Source organism: Aulonocara sp. 'chitande type north' Nkhata Bay, linkage group LG14 (assembly GCF_057382095.1).
Source record: "Aulonocara sp. 'chitande type north' Nkhata Bay isolate Kocher_YH1m ecotype deep benthic linkage group LG14, A_spYH_male_GT1.1, whole genome shotgun sequence".
Lineage (NCBI taxonomy): Eukaryota > Metazoa > Chordata > Actinopteri > Cichliformes > Cichlidae > Aulonocara > Aulonocara sp. 'chitande type north' Nkhata Bay.
Window position 1 is genome coordinate 11,814,582 of NC_141357.1, and position 18,689 is coordinate 11,833,270.

At 40.0% G+C, this 18,689-nt stretch overlaps 1 protein-coding gene across 3 annotated transcripts in view; it reads right to left on the reverse strand.

Moving 5' to 3' along the window:
* Positions 1–15,646, reverse strand: part of rap1gap2a (RAP1 GTPase activating protein 2a) — an 88,889-nt gene extending 73,243 nt beyond the window's left edge. For 2 of the 3 annotated variants that reach the window (XM_086260959.1, XM_086260957.1), the window contains exons 1-2: positions 15,510–15,646; positions 1,165–1,200 (exon numbers count right to left, since the gene is read on the reverse strand). In XM_086260959.1, coding sequence (XP_086117085.1) covers positions 1,165–1,200; positions 15,510–15,628 — 155 coding nt within the window. In that variant the 5' untranslated portion in view covers positions 15,629–15,646. Of the gene's footprint in view, positions 1–1,164; positions 1,201–4,861; positions 5,263–15,509 lie in introns of those variants that run through there. The other variant, XM_086260961.1, reaches the window with a different exon arrangement.
* Between the last annotated feature and the right edge of the window lie 3,043 nt (positions 15,647–18,689).

Genomic DNA, 18,689 nt, shown 5'->3' on the forward strand with positions numbered 1-18,689 from the left:
TTGTTGAATGCTGTCAGTTCTTATTAATAAAATTAAGACATCCAATCTAAGAGTTAACACCACCATCTTAGCTCAACTCAGCCACACAAAAACAAAGCAAATGGTCAGAGAGCTGCATGATAGGTCCTTGTTAGAGAAAAATAAAGGTCTGTTACAGTACATGCAAAGAAATTTCATGCACCTGGTGAGATTTAGACCACATTTAAATGCTACAACCCACATTCAGCAATTCAAATCCACACAGAGAACATCTCAGTCCCTCAGTAGATGGACGATGGTGGCAGCCAATTAATTACCATGCCTCTTAAAGGCAGTGGTTCTTCCTAGTATCATCCTTCACCAGTGTGCTTGAAGAATCTCAAAAAACCTTAATACATCTTAAATTTATCTTAAAGGCTTTAATAAAGGTTAATATAATGCCTTTAATAATTCTAGCATGTGTCTCAAATGTCTGTATTCGTTGTGCAATGAGCTATAAGCTGGATTTAATTACTTATTTTTAGATCGTACAGCCCAAACAAACCCTTATGGAAAAACCCAGAGAACGCTGCTTATGCCAGTACATAGTATTCAAAAACTGCAGTCACACCTGGGAGCCACAGTGCAACCACAGAATTTACCTAGAACTCACTCGAGTACTTGGCAGTACAGGTATCTGCATGAGAAACTTCCTCCTTGTACGGGTATGACCTGCCAACATGTGCAAGCTGGCAGTGAAGAGAAAGTAAATGAGAGTGAATGACAGGAATCAATTTAGAAAATCTGTCACTCGGACCGGGAGTTGGAGATTTGTGTAAAGAGGTGTATACTGAATTTTTATGTGTCTAAAAAAAAGATTCATAGCTCTGCTGAGACTTTAAAGTCCATCAGTGTGATGGACAATATGTTTATCCAATGTTTTAAAGGTCTTCAGCTCAGTCTCAGCGTGTTTGCAGAAAACATGGCTTTGTGCTTGACGGACACATTTCTGAATATTATCTGGAAGTTGTGGTGATTGGGCGATTGGGTTCAGAAGAGAGAATAAGATTTCCAAAATGACCCAGAGTGCTCATGTAGGCTGTCAAAGGAATAGACCACACCAGGGCGGCCCAGGCCCTTTGCTTTATGTCATCCTCCCTCTAAAACCTCTAAAAATAACAAGAACAACAACAAAAAAACACTTACCGTGCTTTCAGTGCAGACAGAGTGGACTTGTCAATCCTGGAAAAGAAGCAAGAGAAGGCAGACACACACATAAAGAGGAAATTATTATTGATCATGTCTCTGATACAAATTGCTCCAAGCAGCAATTCAATTCTTTAGTCTAATTGCTCCTAATTTACTAAGGACATAAGCACAGGAAGGCAGGCAGATAAAGACGGTTAGGAGTGAGATTTATGTCTCCACGGGGCCCCTGTGCTTCTGTGGCTTTAAAAAAAGAAAGGGTCATTAAAATTGTGGTTGCTTCTATTTGCCTTAATAGCTGCGGCAGTGTGAGTGTAAGCAACTGGCATAGACCAGAGCCTATGACAGACAGCCTCGTTTAACGAAGTTACCTCTCTGCAAACTGATCGACGTCTCAGTGCTTCACTGCACACTGGCCACACTACAAACAATTCACAACATTTCATTTTTGGTGCTGCTGTTCTCGTGCGAGTCATTTGAGGCTTTTCCATAAAGGAAACTATAAATATGTCAAGAGTCTTAACTTAAGGTTTATTTTGTGTGTTCTTATCAGCAAATGCATGCCTTACCGCAATCTACGCAGTGCCTAGCAGAGACATTTTAAATATCATTTGAATGTTTTACCACTTATTTGATATCAATAACAGTGCAGCATTACAGCAGCATCAGATCAGAGATAAATACTGTAAGCTCTTGTGATGTTTCACCGTCATGCAACAAAAAAGCTGATATTCAAATGTCAGAACAGAAAGCTTCTTATTTAGCTGCAGTTAGTTCATCATGTTCCTAAAACAACTATTGGACTTTATGACTGTGCTGTGACAGATGAATTACCCTCAGTCATACTGTAACAGAGCAGCAGCTGAAAATACACACCATCTATATTATGGCTCAATAATCCACCAAATCATACAATTTATTACAGGTAAGGGGAAATGATAATATATGTTTGTTAAAACATATTATGAGAGCAAAATCTCATCACCAGACCACTATATATGCTCACCAGCCACTTTATTAGGTGTAGCTTGCTAGCGTTGGGTTTAGACCTCCTCTGGCCTCCAGAATTTCTTTTTGTGGTACATATTTAACAAGGTGCTTGAAACACCCGTCACAATTTTTGGTCCATACAGACATGACATCATCACACAGTTGCTGCAGATTTGCTAGCTACACATCCATGATGTGAATCTCCTGTTGCACCACATTCCAAAAATGCTCCATTGAGCTCGGATTGAGATCTGGTGACTGTGGAGGTCATTTGAGTACAGTGAGTATTCTCATGTTCAAGAAACCGGTTTGATACAGTTTGAGTTTTGTGACATAGTGTGTTATTCTGCTGGAAATAGCCAACAGAAGATACAGTGGGTACACTGTGGTCATAAAGGTCAGCAGGTAGGCTGCTCAGGCTACTCAGGTAGGCTGTTGCATGCACAGATGGTACTAAGAGGATCAAAGTGTGGCAAGAATATATCCCCCACACTGTTACAGCGCCACTACCAGGCGTATATGCTGATACAAGGCAGGAGTGATCCATGCTTTCATGTTGTTTAGGAAAAATTCAGACCCTGCATCCACAAAAAATAATCATTAGATCGATTGTTTTTTTTTTCAATCTTACATCATCCCGTTTTAGTGAGCCTGAGCGAAGTATGCTCTTCTGCATACTATGTTTGTTAATAGTAGTTATTTGAGTGATTGTTGCATTCCTATTAGCTTAAAGCAATTTGACCAATCTCCTGTGAACTTTACATTAGCAAGGCCCATAGAACTGACTTAAATCACCTCACCTTCCTCATTCTGATGCTCAATCATCATGTCCACGTATACATGTCTAAACGCACTTAGTTACTGCCATGGGATTGGCTGCTTAGCTATTTATGCTAACAAGCAGTTGAATATGTGTACCTAACAAAGTGGCCAGTGAGTACATTTTTCTTATCCAAAGAAAGTCACAGATGGTCACCATTGTTTGGTAACAGTAAGCTCAGCGTCCTCCTCACCTCTACATTTGATTTTACATTTACTAATGTGCTGATTAGCAGATGTTCAAACAGCTTCCATTTATCCATATCTGCGCCTGTGATGAACCAAAAAATGTTCAAATTTGTGACTAGATGAACTGATAATTAAATACTACAGATAGAAGGTAAACCTAATGTGACTAAGATTTTGAAACTGCTCAAAAGCAAAACACTGTAAACAGCATTTTAAGGAACTTTACAGTAGTATGTTGTCAGTTTGCATCTGGATGCGGTTACATTTAAGCTCACACCCAAAATGAAGAGGGTTCAACTTCTCGGAAGAATCAATTTGTACAATATCTAAATACTTATATGCTGATGTTCTTTGTTTACAGCTGACAATGTACAAGAATTTCACCGGATGCTGCAAGTTCATTATCATCAGACCTGTGAGAAGTGTATTTTCCCGTCACACCTGCCTAATCTTAGCAGCATACAAAACACAATCTTGTACATTTCTAACAGCAATCCAAAAGAAAAGAAAAATAATCCCCCTTAACATATCCCTTCATCTCACACTGAGCATTCAAAAGAAGAAAATTAGAGACATTATTCCATGAGCTTTAACACGTGGAATTATTGTTTGGTTTAAGAATTTAAGAAAATGCTGATACAACTTTTCTTTTAGGGAAATATTTTTTTTCCCAAGGATTAAAAAGACTGGATCTCTAACAGAGAAGTATCACAGAGAGACATTAGAGGATATTTTAACTAGCAGAGGAATTATCATAGTGTACATGAGACTGCACTGTACTTGAATTGCACTTGGACCCGTAACCAATTATCAGTCAAAACTAAAGCAGTTGTGGTTTATCTAAACCTTCTGACCACTTAATTCTATTTTCTTGCAATCACCATTGACTTGTGACATTCTTTTTAAAAATTAGTGTACCTGAAATCTTTTTTTTTTTTTGTCCAGCTTTTTTTTTCTGCAAAACACAACATATTGCACGCAAAGCTGCTGCTGCTGCTGCTCCTCAGCTCTGTCTGTTCGAGGTTATCGCAGCCTGTCTGGCCTATGCTGCATCAGCCCAGCTGGGAAGGTTAAGTGCTCTGAAGATGTGCTTCAGTGTCAGAATGACTAGCAGCAAGGGAGCCAAACGCACAAAAACACTCCATCCGAGTGTGTCACAGCATTCAGTGCTAAATGGGCTTGCTGGCAGCTTCTTTAACGCTGCATCATGGGAACTTCCCTCTGCCAATACAGTAGGAGAGCATTACCAGAACAAGCTGCGTCCCTTTACCAGCACAGCAGCAACAACAACCACAACTGCCAGCAGGCAGAAACAAAGTCGGCTGTTGAATATAATCCCTCCCTCAACAGAGACAACACAGAGTGAAACTGTAAATGATCACACACACACACACACACACACACACACACACACACAGACAAACAGAGGACAAAGTGTTAGAGGTGTGACACAGAGGAGCAGGCTAAGCCCTCCACCCATCCTTCCTTTTCATAAAAAAAGTTTACATTTCTACTCCACCCATTCGCACACTGTACAGTAACAACAACTGGCACACTCTACAGCTGATTATAAAGCACAATGGGAATGATTCAAACACAGTGTAGAACTGCATGTAAATGGGCACAAATATGAGCATGGACATGCACAATGCAAACTTTCCTAAACACACGTGAGCATTGAATGAAAACGCATACATACCATCCAAATCCACCAAATGACACACTTCTCCTCCTCAGCATTTTGTCAGTCTGACCTTCTCAGCAGTCTCTTTTGCCTCTCTCCTCTGGGAACTGTGTGCTCTGCTGACAGTCTTCCTCTATGGGAGTGTGTATATATATATACACACACACTCTCTGTATACTTGCACTTTGTCTGTCTCTGTCTGACCCAGGCTCTCTGTCTCACTCCCTCTCTCACCCTCTCCCCCTCTGTTTGCCTTCCCTTCTCTCTCCCTGCTCTTTTTCACCTGCCTCTCCACAGCTGCTGTTGTCCAATTTGCCACTTGACCCGTCAACAACTTTCCTGAAACATCGGTTCACAGTCTGTCAAACCCGCGCTCAAATCTGACACACTGAGAGATACAGGTACACATATTTCAGCAGGGTAGGGGAGGAGCCAAATGAGGAGGGGCCACAACCACTGGTTTGTTTCCCACACAAACACACGTGTAAAGGGCTACACATGCATCGAGCTCTATCTCAGTAACCACAACCAAAACACATGTACGTTGTATTCTTGCTTACATGCTGTCCAACAGGAAATGCAATAACTGCCTGCACTGCCCCCTTTTTTTGTTTACCCTCACACATGCAAAAATGTCCCTGAATAAGCAAAGTTGATAAGTTGATCGAGCATTTTGATGTGGATTGTGGAAACTTCAGGTTAACGCTGCAAAAAGCTATATTTCTATTGCGTCATTCCTATTTCTAATCTATTAGAAGTGTATCAGAGGAATCTGTGTTGAATGGAAAATATGCCAGTTGCTCAACAGAGGAGTCAAACTGGATTATTTTTGTTGCACTACATAGCATTGACACTTCTCTGAAGGAAAGAAAAAAAGAGCCCAACAGTTGTGCAGAAAGACTGCAGCGAAACCTCTCATGTTGTGGCCAAAGGGAGTGTCCTTCCTGATGCCCTTTCTTCTCACTCCAGAGTTGACACTCTCAGAATTTACAAGCCCTCAGTTTTTCAACAGTTCAATTTCAATGTGCAGTGTGTTTGTGATCTGCAGAGGTCCAGGCTGTTAAATATACTAGCAGTGTAAAATCAAAAGCAGCTACTTAAACAACATTTTTACCAGCTATTTTTAAGGAAAGTTAACCTTGGGCCATTTTAATATTATAATATAATAGTAGTAATAGACTAGAATATGGCCATTCTAATTCTGATGAGTGAACTCTGTTATGCAGACCACGAGAGCTACTTTCATTTCCAGTCACTTCATAACATATCCAGTGAGAACAAGAAACCAAACAAGCACTTTAGAAGTCTGTTGAATGTGATGGCTTAATGCTTTCACAATTAAATTCTCAATTATCAGCATGCTTTCAGTCTCTTTTAAGATTGTCAGTCACTCTCCCTCTAGTGGTTTAGAGATGTGAGAAACCATGAACACAACAGCAGCAAGAAGAAAATGCAAATATCAGACTGACAAAGAAAAAATACTTTGATTCTCAAACCTTAAAGGTTCTGAAAATTTTGGTCTTTTGTATCCAGTATCATGAAAGATCAAGCTCAATAAATGCTGCAAATTACTGTGTCGCACAAAAAACAGAGGCATGTCTTTATGCTACACACACACACACAAAGTTTTATGACACATCAGGAATCCATGTTCTGTATAAATGAGTGGGCACCTAACAGCACAGGGGAGCAGTTAGACAGCAGCTGGTGACGCAGCAGCCGAGGAGCCAGATGTTACTTTCAAAACATTTTTGTGGATGAAACAGGATAAATCAACCCTCCTGAACAAATGCAAACTAACAACTTTTAACACCAATTTAAAATTTCCCCCCATTTCTATTGATAGTCCTAAAATATGTAAATAAAAGAATGATGCCATAGCAGGTTAGAAAATAAGATTACTGAATGATCGGAAAACCTAAAGAACAAAAGATAAAATAGGGACAAGTAAAAAATAAAGTACAAGCCAGTGACAAGACCTTTGCTGCAGGTCTTAACTGCTTGGCCAAAACTACAACATGAACATGAAAAGCTGTCACTATAGTGATGACACAATTTTGCGGTTGTGTGAAGTACACACCCTGCAAACAGGATCACAAAAATATAAGCATGTTTCTCTTGGTAAAAATAGCTTTAATAAAGCGTCATCTGGAGCTAAAGTAACTGCATGTGTGCTGCATGTATGACTACTTGCTGGCAGATTTAAGTCAGAGGATCATCTTCTCTTTGTTTAGTGTCACACAGCTTCATTTGTTAAATCTAATACCCGATGACTCAATATCTGTCTATTCTGTAGGTATTTCACCGTGCCCAGTTTAACGTTAGCCTGAGAAAGAGCAAACTGCAAGTTCAGTTTTATAAAAACTGTGGAATTCTGATATTTATGACACTCATATTTCCTCTGCAACACACTCATTTTATCCTTGAGATCTGAAATGTGCATTCACAACACCACAGATGTTTGTAAGTGGGCTGGGTGACATCACCCGACAGTAACCAGTTGGCTGATGTCATCAGGTCGCCACAGTGTTCGCAACTGACAAACAACACCAAGTGCATGGTAACTGTTAAACTCCATTAATTTGTTCAAACTCTTTTATTGTACGCAGTGTGTGAGCAATAAAGACTGACGATGGCACTGTGTTGTGCCAGAGACATTTTCCTATATAGAGAAGACATAGCACTCAGACAATTGTGGTCTACCTGAGACATGAGGCATGCTAAGGATGGCGATTGTCCCATCCCTGTGTGACATCGGTAGCTAAAATGGGAAACATTAGCCAATCACACTTATGCACTGATGACTGCAGAGTGAAGGTTCACGACTGTATCAGCTGTATGGCGGCATATCTCCTTGTTGCTGCAATAATCATGTAGAGAAACATGAACTAGCATGGCATTTGTTCAATGCTCCCATGACGAAAATATAAAAACATATAAAAAATATTTGAAATTAATGTTAGTGGTTGCTACATGAAATGATTATGTACAAAATTTGTATGTACAGCACTGTACTGAAGTCTTGAGCCATCCCTCGTTTTTATATTTTGCTCAGAAATATATAAATTATCAATGTATTAATTAAAACTTAGCTAAGGCCTGGAGAACTCCTTTTGCCTCCTAGGAAGCACATACACACACATCAAGTGTATATAATGTTTGGAAAATATAAATCAGATTATGATAAACTACACCACTTTAAATGGATTGTAATGTAATGTATTGTTGTAAAACTTTGGATATGCACAGTAGAAATATGGTTCAGTGGTAAAAAGTGATTTAAACCTTTGGAAAAAGGAGAGATTTATTGTTTTGTTTTTTGTGTACGTTTTTTTAAACTTAGATTTTGTTGGCAGTTTAATATAAATGCAATTTATGACCCTGACATTGAAGAGATGACTCCTACCATCTCCATTCATTTCTATAGCAAGGACTTCAGCTCTCAAATCTTCAAATGTTCGGGATTTTTTCCAAGATAGCTGCCAAGTTGCAAGACTTGTTTCTAGCAGGACTTTGTGCCATATAAAAGACTAGCTTAATATACATAGGTATAACACATCCTGCATTTTCTTTGTTGCTCATGAAACTGTAAAGCCTGATCTGACTGTGTAGCTAGACCAGTGGGCCATCTGTGTAACAGGCCATGAGTCATTTGCAATCTTATAAATATCCTTTATCAGTGTCTAATGTCACAACACTATTCCAGCACAGGTTTGCTGTTCACAGCATCTTCCTAACACTCTTCTGTTAACATGATGCTGATGAAACAACCTAAAAAGCAGAGCTTTTTGCATGACAGATAAGAGGGTGTGTGTTTTGTTTTGTTTTTTTGCATTTACAATGTTGTGTGTTAGTTGTCGATAGCAAGGTGAGAAATAATAAAGAAAGAACACTTGATGCTGAACCTAGCATCAATATGATTAATCCTTTAAAGCTACGGCAATCCTGTAAATTGACATATTTTAAAACTGAACTTTACTGCTGCAATAAAATGTATTTTGGGGAAAGGAAGACCGTCTTTACTTCATACATGTTTTTTGGTTTTCACAGTTTCAAGCACCCATTTCTTGAAAGCATCCATTATCTCATAACTGTTTGCAAAAAAAAAAATTTTCATACAATATTTTCTTCTCATAGGACTGTTTCAATACAAGACAATATAAAACCCCTTTGCTGGCAAAACCAAAATAATCCCATCAAAACATCCCTTTTCTGTATATATAAGACTTAAGTATAAGTATTCATTACAAACACCAGTCAGTAAAAATGTGTGTGGGACATTTTGGATTTTGAAAGGAATAAGAAGAAAAAAATCTCTCCTTTCACTGTAACGAGTTTTCTCTGCCTCTCAGATGTTTGTAGCCAGTTAAAAACATGGTACTAATGCATCAATCCCGTAGACCACAAGACTTCAAAACGTCTAACTTTATAGTACTAAAAAAACCTTTATATTTACAACCTGGTACATGAAATTATAATGATCTATAGGCATATGTTCTATGCAATGATTTGAAACACACCAACAAGTCCACCTTTGAATGACTCAAAATAAACAAAATGAAGGTTTTGGAGTGGCCTGGTCAAAGTCTGGGCTTAGATCTGATTGGGATGCTTTGGCATGACCTTAAACAGGCTGTTCATGCTTGAAAACCCTCCAGTGTGGCTGAATTAGCACCAACATTTCTCCACAAACACTTAATTTGTAGTTCATGCTGCCAAGGGTGGTACAACCAGTTATCAGGCTTAAGGGGGAAGCTACTCATTGCTTCCTTAAGAAAATGAAATCATGTATCATCATTTTGTATTTACTCAAATACAAAAAATATGCAAAAATCTAAGAAATCATGAAAGAGGTAAGTGTTTTTTCACAGCATTGTAACTTCACTCTTCATAACACCAGCAACAGGCGGTGACTTTTAAATAACTCATCAATCAGTCTGGATAGTGATGTGGTTACTTTGATTTACAGGCTTCATCTACCAATTCGAGTCATCGAACTAGACTTCTTAGTCATGTTCAGTTAGCAAATTTCTAGCCTTTTATTAAGTAGCAGATTTTTGTGTCTTTGCTTTGAAGCTGTACAGTTTATTTATATAGTTTGCTAACCAAAGTTGCTAGCGTTAGCTGACAGTACTTCCCCATCACCTAATTGTTGTCACATCTGGCTCCCAAATTAATAAATAAATGACAAATAACATGGTGCTGACCAAAACACTAATGCTGAGGCTGCAAAACTGATGGGTAACATTTCAGCAGGTACAACCATCTTTTATATACAGTCTATGGTGTCACCTATGCTTATGCTGTTATTCTCAAAAAAATGTATACAAGTGTGAACAATGTTGCTTTGTTTTGTGTTAGCAGTGATTGTAATTGTGTAAATTGCCAAAAGGGCGATAAATTAATTAACGACCCAGCACTGGATTCAGAAAACGGCATTTGGATTTGTAGCAGTCAGAAAAACTGTAACATAAACAGCACAGTGGTCACTGAGTATGTTTGTGTTGTATGTGTGAAAGTAATGCATATTTATGTCTCATAATTTTTTTATCTCAGACTTTATAAATTCAATTTCTGTTTTTTTTCTCTCTCTTCCATCAATTGAGTTTTGTTTATTTCACTTTAGTACCTCGTGTCTTTCTCAGTAGCAATTCTTCCCGGCAGCTGGTGGCAGCGGGACAGCACAAGAGACGCAACATTTCCATCTTTATTCCTTCTGTGTCGCTTCTCCTCTCTTTCATCTCTCTCACAGCCATGTAATGAGGTATTTAGTCATTAGATAGATTCCCAAGGGGGAGATACACAGACAGACACGAGAGACCTTTCGCTTTTCTTCGTCTACCTCTCTCTTCCTCCTCCCAACCGGCCTCCCATTCTGTGCCACTAATAGGTTACTTAGTCTTATGAGGTTTTACCAGAGGGTTGCTGATTTAGTAACAGAGCTGATGCTCTGCTTAATGGCTCCTGCCTCATTCACATTAATCACCATCTGTTAGAACGCACACAGAGCACAGAAGAACCAAAGCTGCCTATTGATCGACTACCAGAGAATATATGAATGTGTCATAGGATTTCTTTCATAGGATATTGGTCTTTGAATATCACATGCACACAGCTGGTACTGCACAGCTGTTTTCTAGTGATGAGTTTCTGTATTCGGCTGATGTCCTTTAAAGGTTTTAGCGAGCTTTAAAAACACATTTAAACTCACCGGCCACTTTATTACTGTAGGTATACCTGTTCAACTGCTCATTGATGCAAACATCTAATCAGCCAAACACATGGTGGAAACTCAGTGAATATATGCATGTTGCCATGATCAAGGCTTATGTTCAAACTGTCATTAAGAAAGATGATTTTAAGTCACTCTGAATGCTGAATCGCTGTTTGTGACAGACAAGCTGGTCTCAGTATTTCAGGAAGTGTTGATCTACTGGGATTTTCTTCTACAACTATAACTAGGCTTTTAATGGTGGGGGATAGTTTCTTGGCACACTTTAGTATTGCTGCTGACCATGTTTGTCCCTTTACAGTCACAGTGTAGCCCCAAAGCTCAAACCACTTCAAACTGGTTTCTGGAACATGATAATGAGCTCACTGTACTTAAATGGGCCAATACAGACACCAGGGCTCAATTCAACAGAGGATCTTTGGGATATGGTGAAACAGGTTTGGATTATGAATATTCAGCTGACAGATCTGCAGAAATGGGCAGAAACTATATGATGCTATTACGTCAATATGAACCAAAACCTCTAGAGAATTTTCCAGCAACTTCTTAAATCTATAAAGAATTAAGGGATTTCTGAAGGTGAAATGGGGTCCAACTCAGTGTACATAAAAGTCTTATTAAAATTATTCTTATGCTATTTTATTTTGAACTAAGCACTGTGAAATGAATAGCACTAGTGACTGAGGTACTAAATATTGTTTGATGGGACTGAAACATTATTCCACATTTTGGATCCTCTGTGGAGATGTGTGTTTGCCTAAAACAGATGAGGTGAGTAATAGAACTCAATGCACTTTATTACCTAACAGAATTTATTTAGAACCCAAGATAACATACTTTATTGAATATATGATAAAAATCTAACAAACTTTATTTGATCATTAGGAACCCCCTCAATATGAACTGTTATTGAAGAAATATGCAGAAGGTAGATATATTTTTCATTTCCTTCTTGAGTCGGTCTCTGCGCAATAAACCTTCCTTTTTTCTTCTATTCTATTTTTATTTTCCCATTTTTGCCCCCCATGGTTCATCGCTTTGTTAGTGGATTTTAGTAAAAATGACAGCGAGCCCACCCATCCACCCACTCTTCCAATTCACCCACACTGAGAGATGAGAGCGCACATCCATAAACAGCAGGCATCGCATGTGCACACAGGCGCACATTCATGCATTCATAAATTTCGACACATGCACACATTCATGCACTCAAATTAATAAGCTGTGACATGTGCGCACGTGCTGCGCCTCCTCCACCCACGGGTGACACAGTGCTATCATTCCTTTCTTTAATCCCATTATTCGGCAACATTGACCAGAAAAAAGAAAATCCACTTATTCACATACTTCCCGTTTCTGTCCCTGATGCCAAACACACAAGGCTCTGCAAACACAACCAGACACCAACCAGGGGCAAGTGCAATTGCTCAGCCTACAAAAAAGCAATTTAATCAGGTGTGCTGTAAGAACATGGCAATTTCCTCACAGCATTTCATTTTCCACTAAATGGGAACACACAAATACAAACACAGGCTGAGGAAGTTTAACGCAAATCCCCTCTGCAACTGATGACTCATGTGTTTCTGTATTAAAGCAACTCCAGGCCTCGAGTGCCGGTATCCTGCAGGTTTTAGATCTCACACTGGGTCAACACACCTGAATCAAATGATAAGGTCATTACCAGGCCTCTGGAGAACTTCAAGACATGTTGAAGAGGTAATTTAGCCATTTAAATCAGCTGTGTTGGATCAAGGACATCTAAAACCTGCAGGACACTGGCACTCGAGGCCTGGAGTTGCCCACCCCTGGTTTAGTGAGACTATCGATGGCTGTGACCCGGGTGAAGATCCGTACACATGGTGAGTAATCAGTGCAGAAATCTTGGTATTTCCAAAGCTTTTGGGAAAAAAGAGAGAAGGGAGAAAGGGAGAGAGGAATGTGAAATGTTGATAGATTGAGGGATTCATAGATGTGATGATGACGGGCAGAGGAAGGAGGAGATGAGAGACAATAGGACAGGAGTTATGTGAGGATAGAAGAAAGTCTCTGAGTGGTGTTGGTTGATTTTTAACAGCCGTCAAGTGGACTGCTCAAGATAATACGGGGACAAAAGATATGAGACAGGCAACATGATAAATAAACCCTTTTAAATCCAGTGGGATTAAAACAGATGAACAAAACGCAGTAACTATTCACACTGAACACTGTTTTAAAAGAAGGTTAAAAAAACTCCTAAATGTAAAGGACTGACACTGACTCACTGTAAGCTCGTCTGCATGCACCGTGTGCAGGGTGTGTTTGCTCTAAGAAAATGGGACAAATCCTGGATTCACTCCACCTGAGAGGTACAGATTAGCCATCATGCATTTTGAACTGAATCATCAGCAGATTGCGTGAAATGCTGCCAGCAGGACCAGTCGTCCACTTGACACAGCAGAACTGTGATTTGTAAAGCGCTTTAGTCTGGGACTGCTGTGTCAAGAGTCTCTTTTTGGTTGATGTGACGATTCTGAAGCTCCAGAGCTATTAATATCCCAAAGTCTGCCATCACTGACCATTCATAACTGGAGTGGGCTGGGGGTGGAGGGGTTCAGCTGAAGGCACATGACAAAAATGCATTACCCAGTGGTCCTATAATTCTTCATGGCCCAAATCTTCATACAGTAACTGTAGATTTGGGCCATCCATCCATCCATCCATCCATCCATCGTCTTAACTGTTTATCCAGTCAGAGGAGCTGGGGGTATGAATCTTGGCCACCCAACTTGAATCAGAAGGTAGTACACTAAATGAGTACAGATTAAAGTGTACACAGAAGTAGAACTGTAATCATTAAATAAACAAAAATGTGAAGAAATAAAATATTTGCTGCTTTTCTCTTCTGTGTTTTTTTAAAAAAATAAGGTTTGGATTACTGTTTGGCCAAAGCAACACTGTGACGGTGTCACTGCTGCCAAAGCGTCTTTCAGCTGTTCCCTTATTCACAAGGGGTCCCCACAGCAGATGGATCCACACATTAGTTTTGGCAGATTTTTTTTTTTTTTTTACACCAGACGCCTTTCCCGACAAAACCATGGCAGGGATTTGTGCCCTCTCGAACCAAGGAGCTTTTGTGTGTTGGGCACTGGTGTCTCTGCTTTCACTCAGGGATGTGAAATTTAAAAAAATTATTTTTTTTTAAAGACATACCCTTCAGCAGCAAAACATCATGGAAAAAAAACCCTCATCTACTGTAAGTCCACATCTGACACATTTAACTGCCATAACTTTTTTCCCAGAGTGCCATCATGGTGATAGTGAAATCTAGCAGGACAGAGCATCTCACCAGAGGACCCCCCCACCCCCTCCATCTGAGCAGCACGCAAAAGGCACATAATATCTTGCACCTCACAAAGTATCCTGCAGGAACAACAGAAATGCGTCACATTTCTTCATCAGATGACGCTTGCATATCTACTCCTTCCTTACTATTACAGCACAATGCTTGTGAGATGTCTTGAAAGGTTTTGAGAGCCTAATGTTATAAACAAGCAGTGCTTCTTAGGGACAAAGAGTAATGGTTTTAATATTATTATTGCATTTCTCCTTTAGCACTGCATTCAGCAGGTATCACATTTCCATATTACACTCGGACACATACACCGTGATGTATACACACATGAGCACAAATGAGTTCCCACCAGCACATTGTTGGAAAATTCATGAGTACATTAAGACTCGTACCTGTTGGCTGACACACAGGTCAGAAAGTAACATCTCAGAAATGATTCAGGTGCTCCTATTTTCCTCTTCTTCTACTCATAAAAGAGTGTTTGAATGACTGAGCGTCTATCGCTTGCCTTGGATTTCCTCCTGTGGCATGAATGTTAGTGAGATGAATTTATGAAAATATTAAGAAGCACTGTTCTTGTCCACCCACTCACATATGCAGAACTTCATACCCCACTCACCATCCCCCAAACACGCACACACACACACATAAACACAACATGGTGTCATAAACCGCCAGAGAGTGCACCACCATAAAAAGACATTGCAGCACTGTTGCTGCATTGGAGGGAAGAATATCTGCGTGCCATCAGATTTCCAAAGGCTCTTTCTCAGCGGACTCCCTGCATGCATGCAGACAACAACATACTCCTAAGTTTAAGAAGACATAAAAAAGACCACAAATAAATGAATATCAAAGGAAGTAAGATCACTTCCCTTTGCTGTGTGCGTGTATGCAGATCACAAGTGCCAGACCTAACCTAAAAACAAACAAAAAGCCCGTTACTCCAGCTGGTGAGTTCTCACACAAATCAGCACACACACAAACACGCACACACTAATGCTCTTCCCATCAGGCATTTGGCTCTCAGCAGTTGTCAGCAGTCAACAACAGCAGCAGTAACATCTCAGCTCCAGAAGAGACGAGGGTGAAAGCCTTACCTCGGCTCCCCTGCAGAGCCTTTACAAGCTGGACTGAACATCTCGCAGTCAGTGGACGGTGCAGCATTAGCAGGAGACCAGTGGACCAGAGGAGAGGTTGAGTGTATGTGTGTGTGCATATGTGAGAGAGAAAGGGAGACAAGGAGCGAGAGAGAGAGAGAAGGGGAGGGTAAGGGGAGAGCGCATATAGGGAGAGGGCGCAGCGATAAAGCACAGGGTAGGGCAGAATTATGTGATGAGAGACAGCGACAGTGAGTGCAAGAATGGGAAACAGCGTTACCATGGAGAGGACTACAACCAGTCTCCTCCAATCTTATTAAGAAAAGGTACAAAAATATATAAATAAACAAAAAAGCGGAAGAGAAACTCGAGCTGAAAATAAAATTAAGGCAAATGTTTGTTTTGGCAAAGGCAGAAAGGATGGACCACAGGATCAAAGAAATAGTTGTTGGAAAAGGATATGAATTGTTTCCAGGATTTTCCATGTTTAGGGTTTTTTTTTGCAATGTTCAAGGTTTTGTTCTTTACCTTTTGTGTTTAGCATTTAGTTTTCCCAGTTTAGTTCTAGTTAGGATCTTTCTTGTGTGCATCTGCCTTTTGTTTTTGTACTTTCTTATCAGCCATATTAAACGGCTCGCTTTTTGTTGATAGTCAAGTTTTGGTCCAAGTTCCTTCGTGTCTGCGTTTTGGGTCCACGCTACACAATACATACAGTCCTCCGCCAGACTGTGACAACATGATTGACTAGTGGACACATTGTGCGTGTGGTCAGTCACATCCATCCCTTACTTTGGTTTTACAAACCAATGTGGCAATAGAAAAAATGCTAAGATAAGATTTCAATTTATTTTAAAGGGACATCACAAACCAGGGAGTGTCGGGCTGATGTCAATGATTCTCACACGGTCTGTGAGTGCACTGAGCTGACATTTTTACATTAAACACTTACTTTCGATTTCGAACACATGGTTACTGTTTCCGTGAATAAAACTCTTAAACAGGCGCGCACTAAAAGGGTTTAAAGGAAAGGTCATCGATTTAGAAGTGTGACACGCATTTGAACCCCAATAGACACAGAAATCCAACAACCTACCAACACCAGGCGACCATGGGTGTCAGTTATTCAGTAAAGTTGATCCCCTGCTGAAGTACAAAGGCTGTCAAATCAATCTCAAACACACACAAACCTCCCTGCACAAACAGCATGGTTTGTGATTGATGTGCAGCTCAGAGGCCACAGTGTTCGACTGATGGCCCTAAACAAAAAAGCAAAAAAAGCAAAAAAAAATAACCACACACTGATCTCTCTAAAGTATTTCTTATTGATCTGGTTTCCTGCCTGCAGCCCTACTGACACATGAACACCCAGCAGTCCTACAGAGAAAGAAACCAAATAGGGAGAAGGAAGGATTGAAATTGGTTTAATTAAATTCACCCCCACAGCTCCCCCCAATGGAAAGACTGAAGCAGACACAAGTGAGCCTACAGGTGCTTCTGAAGTCACTGTGCTCCCCTATTACCCACCACACACATCATAAAGACATACCCCACCTATCATTTGTCTCTCCCTTTAATCTCCAGGCAGTTTAATGCTTGCGGATCCTTTGTCAGTTCTAATTGGTCCTGCTCGTTGGGGTTGCCTTGGAAACCAGTTTAGAAAGTGTTGGCTGGAGGTCTGCCAAAGGTTGTGATAAGATTAGCTGTTATGGCCCACTGTAACCAACACTGTGCGCATTATGCAAACAGAAAGTAGTTGCAGTGATGCTGTTTGTTCCTTTTTTTTTTTTTTAAAAATGGTGGGAAATATAAACAAACTAATTTCAGCTCTCTTAAGTTTAACATGGAACATGGCGTTACTGCATGGTTCACTTTACTGCCATTACATACATGCATGAGGGAAAATGTTCTGTGATGGAAGATGGAAGAGCTTTGGCTGCTGTTGGTATATGACAGCGGGTATCAGTGTTGCATGCTGTCTGCCACAGTAACAAGTCCCCCCACCCCCAAAGGCCTAAATCTGTCTTTGTGAGCTTTGCTAACAAGCAAAATGTCTGAGTCTTGTCAGGGTGAGCTTATGGCACATGCCAGGAGCTTCTTGTCCAATTATATAGTCAGAGATATATATGCTGCTGACACTCTCTCTGTCTTTGTCTCTCTGAGACACGTGACCGCCAACCACGTGACTTTAACTTGCCTGTCCGTGCCAGTTTGAACATGTGACAATCATGGAACAAGTGAATAAGATTACAGTCACACAGTCAATGACCATCAGCCACTTGTTAGAAGTAAAAATTAGTATTACCTGACAGCAGGCAATAGTGCAATAATACTACAACAGTGGCCAAAGCTTTTACAGCTTACCTTAAACAGAAAATGATTGCTAAAGCCCCAGTCACAAAGGTCCAGAGACCTGTGACTAACCACCGCCCTTTGTGATTGCTTATTTACCGCTAGCATATTGGGGCGAGTAGTTTAAATTAAAGTGGAAAACTCGTCTGCAAACACTGGCTAGCTGCTCTCCAAGCTGTAGTGCAAATGTAAAAGGAGCAACACAAACTGAAGTTGAGATCTTTGGCCTTCAAAGTAAGAGTTGCACCTTGTTAAACATGTTGGCTGCAGGGCTGAGGTATAACTTGTTTTTGAAACCGTCACACTTTCTGAAGCTGTATGACCACTGAGCTACTATTTTGGGACAATTTGTGCAAGAAACTAGAGGAAACTGTGATGATCCTCTTGCAATCAAAACAATCACAATAGATTTTTGGTGCAGCGGGTTCTTTACCTCTGGTTTACCCCATCAGCACACATTTTTCCATAGCCCATCCAATATGGTGCATTTATATTTTATTTTAATCCATTGAAACATGTTAAGCAAATGGCTGAGAATGAATGAATACATTTACAGCAATTTGGGAAATGACAGCATAGGAACACTTTCATTTGAAAACCTCATATTTTTAAAATGTATTTTTTTTTTTACAAAACAAAGCTAACCCAATCATATTCGCTCTATAATTTTCTTATTCTTTTCACTTGGACAAATCTTTTTCTACTACAGCTCACAATACACTTGCTTGAGGATATGCAGAAACTATTCCATGTCAGATTTTGGGGGGTTTCTGGACAAAGCCAGATAATATCATCTTGTCACTGAAAGTGATCTCTTTAAGACCTTGTAAT